This window comes from Parasteatoda tepidariorum, chromosome 2, assembly GCF_043381705.1.
Source record: "Parasteatoda tepidariorum isolate YZ-2023 chromosome 2, CAS_Ptep_4.0, whole genome shotgun sequence".
Taxonomy (NCBI): domain Eukaryota; kingdom Metazoa; phylum Arthropoda; class Arachnida; order Araneae; family Theridiidae; genus Parasteatoda; species Parasteatoda tepidariorum.
The window spans coordinates 71,653,738-71,664,539 of NC_092205.1; the positions used below are offsets into that span (position 1 = coordinate 71,653,738).

At 29.0% G+C, this 10,802-nt stretch overlaps 1 protein-coding gene across 1 annotated transcript; it reads right to left on the minus strand.

The window, feature by feature from the left end:
- Positions 1-773: 773 nt before the first annotated feature.
- Positions 774-1,670, minus strand: LOC107446366 (sulfotransferase 1B1-like). Its single transcript, XM_021146018.3, has one exon. The coding sequence runs from the start codon at positions 1,668-1,670 to the stop codon at positions 774-776; it is 897 nt and encodes a 298-aa protein (XP_021001677.3).
- Positions 1,671-10,802: the final 9,132 nt, after the last annotated feature.

Below are 10,802 nucleotides of genomic sequence, written 5' to 3' on the forward strand. Positions count from 1 at the left end.
AATGAAAGAAGCAAATAAAGAAATTTGCGCTTAAATATTACACTCTACCTTATTGTGATTCTGTACAAATAACCTTACTTTGCTTTTGTAAAGAAAATATTATCAAAACTCATACGAAACAGATTATCAAAACAGATTGTTTTATGAGGCGACATATTGTTAAAACTGTGATTCACGCTGCCAAAGGTAAGACAATCGATTTAATTGTCCTTTGTCATTTAGATTAAAGCTAAGATAACAACTCCTTCTTTAAAAAAAATTGCATTATCATATATTGACTTATTATGATTATTTCATATTACTTCTAAAAATTATAATTCAAGTTTTTTTTTTTTTTTTTTTTTTTTTTTTTTTTTTTTTTTTTTTTTTTTTNTTTTTTTTTTTTTTTTTTTAATTGTTCTTCATTTTAAATTTTAACCTTACGATGTTTTTTTTCTAAAATGAAAATTCTTCAATAGAAATCCCTTGCATAATTAATATTAACAGTTTTTTTTTTTTTTTTAACAAAATCGTTTATTATTTTCAACACATGTTTTTAAGAGTAGCCACTGTAAAAATTGCTACAACTGGCTTACTAGCCAGTAGCAAAGTTCCCAATTCTGCCTCATAACATCCAGTCCTTATCTCACACCTATAAATATCGTCGCTTATTTTTCTAAACAGTTTAAACACTTCTAGTTTTTTCAATATTAAGTGAAATTCAACATTATTACACAAAAATCGTGAAAAAAAATGTTAAATACATTGTTTTTTTTTAACAATTCACTTTAAATTTAATGGTTATACCATTCTTCCAGTATCGCAGTTCCTTTCATCACTTTTTGAGCAACAGTTTTGAGTTGATCAAGTTGTTCTTTTGTCAAAGCGTTCCTTCCATCCCCAATGATGCCTTTCCTGAAGAAATTCATGTCTTTTTTAGGAACGTCTTTCTTGGAAAATAAATCTTCTTTCGGATCTTTGGGGACAGAAAATTTCAAATTTTTCTTCATGTAATCAAAACTAGTTTTTTCAATTATTTTATTCAAAATCGACTCATCGTTAATTAATGCATCGTGATGATCTTCACCCAAAAACTTAGCGATTCGCAGTATTTCTTCCTTCCTGTGAATTTGCAACTCCTCATACGAAACAAACAAAATGTTCCCATCTTCCTCGTGTTCCAAATAGGACAAAATGTGTTCGAAATATCGCCCGCACGAGATGGTGCCATTCACGAAATTGTTGAAGTGCTCGTCAAAATCAAGCTTTTCGTTCAAACTTTTCGTCATATGGTAAAAAGATACCAGCGTATCATCAGGTTTGCGATAAACATAAATTATTTTAGTCTTTGGATTTTTCTTGACAACGCTGTATGGCAAGTGGTGCATGTAAACGCGAGGTTTTGTAGTCATTGCTTCAACTGCTGAAACACCAGATATTCCGAGGAAGGGGACGACTTTCTCCAGCATGTCATTGAAAGACGGAAAGCTTTCCGATCTCGTAATTATTTGCAGGACGATGTACTGCATCCACGTCGTGCCCGTCTTAGGATAAGTGGCTATGATGATGTCGTCATCCGCTGACATGAAATCCATAATACCTTCTATGATCTCTTTTTTAAAATATCTGGCAAATGGAACGCCTCTGAGCATAAAAATGTCTGTTCCTTCCTCGGTTGGTTCGTCAGCCATCATGAATTCTAAAAGGAAAAGAACAATCGTGATAAGTGTTTTTTTTAATAGATAAAAAAGAGAAGTGAGTTAAGCTTCTTAGATTAATATCAATATAATAACTATAAACTATTGATATTTCTTCCTCATTATGAAAAGAATTCATGTGTGAACAAAAAACAAGTGAAAACTATTAGCAGTGGAAAGAATCAAAAAGAAGTGCTTTGTTTCAACTCATGATAAACATTCGAATTGTAAAAAAATGCTGTTGATAGTTAGCTCTAAAAAAATCGAAAGGTGAGTTGAAACAGTAATTTCGTGTATAAAAAATAAATTGTATCTATAGTTCTTTTTAAGAAAAACCTAATTAAAATAGAGTTAGGGAATAAAAAAGGATAATTTTTTTTAAATCAGAGCGCACTCACACTCATTTCAATTTTCGTAGAGAATTTTAGGTTTTCTGTTACAAATTTCTTTTGGTTTTCTAATTCACGCCTAGCAAGCTTTGAGAAAATAGGCACCTATTTCTGAATACCGTGGCTCAAAAATATGTGTTCTGAAGGAAGCTAATCTGACCACCAGTGCTGTAGCTTTTTCACGAAATTTGCACTACTTCTGCGTTACAATATACGCAAGTCTGGCGCTGGCCTATATAAAAAAGGGAATAAATAGGCCGATATAACAAAAAAATTAAATTAACAAAAGGCCATCAAAATAATAAAAAAGCATATTAGGTTGTTTGATAAGAATTCTGCTCCCAGCTTAAACCGACTACAGTGCTGAAATAAAATATCCTTAGTGGTAGGCGAACCCTGGATTAGATTCGTCTCGTCGTTGGGCTAACCGTTAGCAGTTTTCGCGATTTCCTTTCTCCATGCGCAAATGCAGGTTAGTTCCATCAAAAAGTTCTCTATGTCCAGTTTTTGCAATTCCTGATGCAGGAGATCCCTTGTCTTCTAGGTTGGGTTCAAAATAACAGGACTACGAAGTTAAGCAATTAGAATTAAAAAATGAATCGAAAGTTTAGCAATCATACAATCAGAAGTTCAGATCAAGCGTAAACAAATTAAACATCGCTAACAGCGCATAAACTAACAGAACGACTAGCGATAAAAGAAGAATAAAAGAGTAATTAAATGCTAATCAAAAATAGAAATTGAAATAGAATTTCTTCCTTATTGTAAAATAGAATCGAAAATTCCTATTGAGCAAAACAACAACAAAAAGAAATATTTTTTAATTTAAAAAAACTGTTTAATTAATATTTTGCTAATTTTATAATATGCTTTGATTTTTTTTAAATTATTTTTCTACAGAGTACATTTAAAAAGAAAAATTTCCTACCAAATTATTTAGATTTTTAAATCAAGTAAATTTAAAACATGTATTTCAAGATGTACCTTTCATAGTTGAAAAAACCCAGATAAAGGTAAAATTTTTCTTTGATTCATTTTTAAAAATAAAAAAAAATGATTTCTGTTTTTTCTCCCCAAAAATAAGGTGAGTTTTTTTTTTGAAAACTTCACTGTATTTGTTCCTCAGTAAAAGTTGGGTTTTCTACGCTGTTAGATATTCCTCGAAAAATAAAATTTTTAAATAACTATTTATTTACTTATTATTTTACCATATTCAAACAAATAACCATAAATAAAATGTTATTGAAGTGAGAAAAACCATTTAGTAATTTCTTTTATCTCATATGGTTAAAAAACTAGAATTTTGTCACACCCACCTAATGAAGCCACTTAGCACCTAGCAACTGCATTAAGATTATAGCCGAAAGGGCTAATCTGTCAATTTCATAATCGACAGAACGGGGGTTCGTGTCACAGCGTTGATTGCACAATATTTCCTCCTTTCCCTTTAAACACGTGAAGAGTTTTCAGTCACCTGCACTTCCCAATTTGTGACCCTAGGCTGCTCATTCACGCATAGAGGGCTTTCGTTCAATCATAGTACCATAAAGCTGATAGGCACAAAATAGTCTAGTACTTCCATTTTCTTACGATAGGTGAAACAATAAGATAAACTTTAATAAACTATCATGTTTTGAAACCATTGCTAGTTGCATATGTTAAAAAACCATATAGTTTTGTATCCATAATTTTTTTTTAAACCGTACTAGTTATATATGATATCAAAACCATAAAGATGAAAAATATTCTTTGCCGTAAACTTTACGGTTTATTGGATGGGCAGACTACGACTGGTTATTTAACCATAATTTTAGAAGGAAAATTAAAAAAATAGAAGATTGAACGGTACATTACATTTGATTTCTACGCATTACTTTTACATGTTTCTTTAAGTATATATTTTTATTTTCATGTTTTTCATGCGTCGATTTGTTACTCTTTTGATTGTTATGTTTTTTTTATATTTTCCAGAGTTATTGTTATATTTTCTAGGGTTATGTTTTTTTATGTTTCTAATTACACTTGGACAAGACAATCTCGCCAGCTATTGGCATTTACGAATTAAATCAGGAGTGTGCGCCAATCGTTTGATAAAAGGGCATCGCAAGAGAGAAAGTACGTCTTGACTCAGAAAGACACGGATACATGGCAGCACCGCACATACGTGTATATTTTATAAAACCGAAACAAGACCTCTTCAATTTAAACAGAGCCATAAAGTGGAAGGAAGTTTTCTCCAGATCCCTGCACCCTTGACACCAGTGACCGACCACAGACTTTCGATACCATTGATTTTAGAAGCCATTGATTTAGAGCATGCATATCGCTATTTTTTTATATTAGGCATAATAGTGTTCCAACGTGGCAGATATTTCTGTAAATTTTTGGGTGTTTTTTTCGTGGAACTCAATTTTAAAATTTTCAGGCAATGTTCTATGGAGCGAATATTCTTGGGTAAACTGCATTACGATCCATATAATAATATCCCTGGCTTTCTCTTAGAACAATATAAAACATTTTCAAATTAATAAAATTCTATCCAGACACGTTATTACTGTAGCCGATCTTGTTTTTTGAACTAATTTTTAGCAGTACACTTTCCTTAAATCTATATTTTAGTGCTATTATGAATCACCCCAAGTAATTGAGGATGAGTGATAAAAATTCGCGTAAAAATTTTTTTTACGAAATAAACGGAGAATTAAATACAATATACAGTGTACTCTTACAATGTGAAAATACGATAACTAACATTCCTTTCAGAGATAATGAAAAATTTAGGATTGCATAACAAGGAAGAATGAGCAATAATTTCTTTTTCATGAATCTATTCATGCACTGATTTCCTTACCCCTTCTACTTAAATAAAAGGAAAAAAATTTTCAAGAAGGTTAAATTTGCATAAAATTTAAAATTACATTAAAATATATATATGGATAATTCAATGAAAACCATTTTAATGAAAATGAGAAAAAGAAAAAATGCAACATTGATAAAACAAATGTTCGTTTATCTTTATGTTTATCATATTTAGCAATTTTTTTTACAATTTCTTTCTTTCTTTAAATAAACTTTAATGAAATAAAAAAAAATAAAACAAAATTTATAGAATCGAAATTTACTAAAAAGTGAGACGAAATGGATAAGAAATTATTATTTTAAAAAATAAAACAGAAATAGATATTATAATAATTATACAAAATTTAGAAAATAATTAAAATTCGTTTTAAGTTTCTATTTCAATCTTTTCCCGCCTCAAAAACTGTTGCATCCATTTTGTTAGTTGTTATGATAAAAAAAAAACTTTCGACAATGTTTGACAATTATTCTTATCACATAAAATAGAGAAAGATTTACAATAGAGAGAAAACTATAACGTCACTTTTCTTAAATTCCAAATCAACAAAAGTTTTATTCTAACGAAATTAGAGTATAAGCTTTATATTTTTCTTCTAAGTCTTATTTGAAAATAGTTTAAAAGAAGAAGAAAAAACAATGCTTTCAACATTGATGTTTGGAATTTTCTATTCTTGACAAGTTTATTAATTTTCTTCTAAGGAACTAAATTCTTTTTTAACCCCTAATTAACGTTATTAACTAACTTTTAGGAAATTTTACTCTGCTAGACTAAAAATCAATCCAAACATTTGCATAAAGCTTTGTTTTCCTTAGATAAAAACAATAAGATTTTTTGAGGGAAGTTTAAATTTCAAAAAGAAATGCTGAAATTAGTGCATGAGGTATATTTTTGTTCTTTAAATTATAAAACTTGTCGATTATCTAATGTGAATGATCCGAAAAGAAAAATAATCGGATAATGACAAATAATTGGCAATAAATAACATTTTAATGTACAATGAGTGGCCACTTTATTCTAACCACTTGATCACACCCCATATCTCGTTTGGTCATTTTTAATCTTAAAATAAAATTTCAATTCTTGCATGGATTCTATGTTACGATACAAAAAAATTCCTGTACCGTAATTTTTCAGTAATAATTACAGTAAAATCACACTAATTAAATAAGTATTGTTGCAAAAATTAGGGTACAATATTTTTTGGGTTAAAATGGATTTTACAAAGATATTCCTCGGATGATAAGCTCAAGGTGCTGATACTTTAAACCGTAATTTAATCCCGAATACTTCACGGTATATATACGATACAGATTATCAACTACGTACAAATTTTGTCATAAAAAATTACATTAAATTAGAATTTCGAAACAAATTTGCGAAATGATAAATGGAAATAGTTCGTAAATGGAAAATGCCCTTTCACCAGAATAAATTTCAACTCTGTAATTGCATTTCTATGAATTACAGAAAAATTCACATGATATATTTTACTTCCTATTTAACAGTAAATAATTCACTAACAGAGTATAAAATTTAAAATGTTGTATTTCTTCATTTTTTAAGCATTTTTCATACACCTTTTTAACTACACGTTTCTAAGTTATAGCTTTTGCGCAGCAAAACAAGATGTAATATTAAGTTTCACTCTGAAAATAGTGGCGACGTTAGCCCTTGAGTTTTTCAATATAGAAATCGCCCTAAATAAGTAAAGTGATTTTGTTTAAAATTAACAAGATGTTATCAGAGATTTTATGTGAGGAAAGTAAAAGTGCATATCAAAACAGAAAAGCATTGTTTTAAAAATTTTGATTCATTTGCCAAACATCGATATAAATCATTAAGTACTAAAACTCCAGCTCTCAATATAAATTTTTTCACCAAAACGAAAAGCAGGAAGAAAACAATATTTGACCATATCATAACACTTTCAAAATTCCAACATCTGAACAGTCTTAAACCAGTCTCTAAAGTTCCAACATCTTTTCCAATCACATTTCTTTCTCTACCACCAACATCATGTCATTCTTTAATCTTTCAATAAAACCAACATCTGAAGAGTCTTGAACCTTTCTCTTTTGACACAAGGATGTTAATCACACTCTAAGAGAAAAGTGACTCAAGGCTAATGTACAACCCTTACCTCATACATTTACATTAGTTGATTTTCAAGATTATAATAGCAAAACTATAGAAATAAATTAAAATTTCATCAATCCTAAATTGAATTTTCAAATCTTTTTTTTTTTAAATTATTTAGCGATATTAAGGTTTGTAATTCTGTTTATTATTTTATAACATTCATTCTCTCATTCATACTTCCATTCATTCTTACATTCATACTTACATAAATAGAATTTTATGTACCCTTACATGCCAATTTCAATATCATTTACACTTTTTACATACATTTTATATGTATTTTCATCCAAGCATACTTAAAAATTAAATGTGAATATATTATGCGCTTTTACATAGTAGATTAAATTTAAATTCTTTAATATTTTTTTGTAATTTTGAAGAAATAAATTGATGAAATTTTAAACTGTTGCAATAGCTTAGCAGTTGATTAAGTTATATTTGTGGTCAGGAGTGCTATTTAACAGTGATTTGGAATTAAATTTAGTATTACCATTTTAGTCTATATTTTTTAAGGAATTTCCACTTTAGTACTATTGTCTTGTTAAACATTTATCTGCCTTAAGTGCACTTTTCTCTTATTTTCAATTTACTGTCACTTGGCTGATTTTTAACCAAATCATTCGTTTTCAGTTCCATTTATCGCAGACATATCTTTTCTTCAAGTCAAACCAAATCAGTTTTAAAGTTTACACACACTTCAGTTCTTCAATAAATTTCGCAATTATTTAAAATTTCCTGCTTATTTTATGTTTTTTTTTCCTTCTTTTAAATAGCAACAAATATGTACAAGTCTAAGGATCAAAACAAAAGTTTAAGCTTTCCGACAACTTCCACAGCACGATACTGAAACTTCTTTAAGATGACCATCTATTTCACCTCCATCTGCAACACCTTTATATAGTTGTAAGTTTAAAGGGATATCAGCATTTGAGGGAGTTTCACTCATGCTTGGTGTCTCGTCTTTGACAAAGAGATGGTGTGTCAAGTTTTCTTCAGCATAGTCAAAATCTTCTTTTTCGGTGACAATCTCTTCAGCGTCTGGCATGAAATGTTCTTTATTTTGCACCCACTGACAGCATATTGGCATAAAAGTTTCTGGTAGATCGTATCTGGCTTCATTGTCCAAACTTGTCTCACTATTACATGTAGCAAAATTATTCTCAATTCCTGCATCATAAGTTGACTCATCATTGAATTTAGAAGACTGGCAACTCAAATTATTGGAACTTTCACTGCGTGTCTCAATCGTTTTCGCTCCATCTCCGCTTTTTTTAAATTTTTCGTTCCACAAGACTAATACCAAACCGGAGGCAATCGCAAGTGAAAATCCGTGACATTTCAAATTATCAGAAGAAGATGCGCGGACTAAGCAATATCCTATTGCAAATAAATCAGGGATTTTTAGGAAGTGCTTAAGCATTTTAAAAGACAATGTGAGATTTTTTTCTCCTCAGAACCAACCGAACGCAAACTTTAAGATGTCAAATTGCAAAAGAAGCTAAACAAACAAACCTATTATACTTTATATTGATCGACATCTTAAACAATGTATATATATATATATATATATTACGATTTACTTTAACTTTGCGCTTTACATCTTACTTTATATTTTAAATTTATGCATGATTGAAAGATTGTGGTTAACAATCGATAACTACAACCTTAAGCTCGAATAAATGATCAAATTGGAATCGGTTTTTCTAACATTTGTGAAGTTTATACTGTTTGAAAATTTCTTTATAAATGTTGTGATTAATATCAAGTAAAATCTGTATTTTGAATCTGTAAATTTCAATTTCAAGAGCGAGATTTTTTTTTTTATATAGCAATGAATAAATAATCATAAAGCAAATGTACAAAATTCACAAAAAAGCTCTTAAAATTGCATTAACATTCCCCCTATTGGAATTTCTGGAAAAAAACACGATAAGTTTATAATTGAAAATTACCATTATGCACTCTTAATTTCAATTCTTTAATTGCATTGCTTCGGCCATTATAGCGGCTTGTATGGTATTTTCTGCCTACAAGTTTACCAGTAACTCTTAATAATTCTTGAATTAATTATCGAAGGTTATTTTTTTATTCCATCGTTCCCTCAGTACATCTTTCTGTACACCTTAGTAATTTTAAATATATAAATCTCATAGTTTTTGCCCAGTGAAACAAAATGTAACATTAAGCTAAACACTCCAAACAACGGCTGTGGCCCTTACGAATTTTTTGATTTACAGAAATAATTACTTGACTAAATTAAAAAACTAAAATACAGCAGTATTTGTTATACGTTAATTAAAGGATTAAATGGATTTAGAAATTTGAAAAAAATCGATTTTTAAACATAAGTTTATTTATAGTAATTATATTATGTCAAGAATATATTTTTTTTAATTTTAAGTCCATTTTGAGTAAAGATTTAGGACAGAGAGCTATAGAAAGCTTCCTTGATAAGAAAGGTTTTTACTGAGTAATAGCACTTCTTTAAGTCGAGTGATGTCATTTTCAGAAGCATATGCACCACTTTTATTGAAATTTTCAAAATTTGGAGTGAAACGACTTGTATTTAAACGAAGAGATTTTTTAACGAATTTTGCAAATGTTTCCAAAACTTCAATCTCTAGTTTAAGTTCTCCGTATTAATCATTGAGAAATCAAAAACACCATGCTTTCTCTGAGAGATCTCCGAAAGGCAGTACTCAATAGCTTATTTTTAAAAGAAATTTGACACTGCAATGTTTCTTCGATCCCCTTCCTTATGAAGAGGGTTCGGCACTCTCCAATTTGTGACCCTGGACTTTTCCAATACGATGCTCTCATTCATGCATAGATGACAGGACTATATACTGCTAAATTAATTCCAATATTCAGTTAAATTTCTTTTTTTTAGGATTTTGAAACCATGCTAGTTGTAAATGGACAAAAAACCGTAAAGGTAAAAAATGTTATTTACTTTACTGTTAATTGGATGGACAAGCTGCTGCCTGTTATTTTACCATAATTTTTAGAATGAAAATTTTAGCAGTGTAAGAGGAATCTCCCTTGCATTTTTTTTATCCTAGTAATACTACTAATATGATATCCAAACAATAAAGAAGCCAAAATAAAATCTAAAACGAGATACGAAAAAATTTTTAATAATAATTATTATTAAATAATATCATATGCGTATGTATTTTCTTTTAAATTTATTTCTTAATTTTTTAACAAAGATGCCATCTATCGATTTCATTTACTTCAATCTTTAAAATATAATGCAAAAGTGTTTTTATTTTCTTTTTGCGAAGGTTTTAAGTTTTTTCTAACCAAATGTTTTTTGTCAAAATCAAAGCAGACACTTGAAGTATTTTAAAGCAAGAAAGAAAATGCTAAATATGCTAAAAAATAATAATTTTTTGTTATAATAGAATTCTAGAAATGCTATAAACAATTTTGGGGAATATTTTCGTTAAAAATAAATTTTTCACAATGTCTTAGTCAAATAATTTATAAATAACTGAATCTGAAATGTGAAAACTTCATATGCTTTAAAAAAATTGGGAAAATGGTAATTAAAGTCGACATGTCTCGCTATTCGACTACAAAGTTGACTATTCGCACCAGATATGGTCGCTCATGCGCAATAGATACATCAGATCTATCATTTGAAAAGCTTAGCTAATTGTAGCCTCTGCTGCCATCTATACTTAAAAATAAGTTTAAAAAATAGCTTAATAATATATATATATATATTTTTAT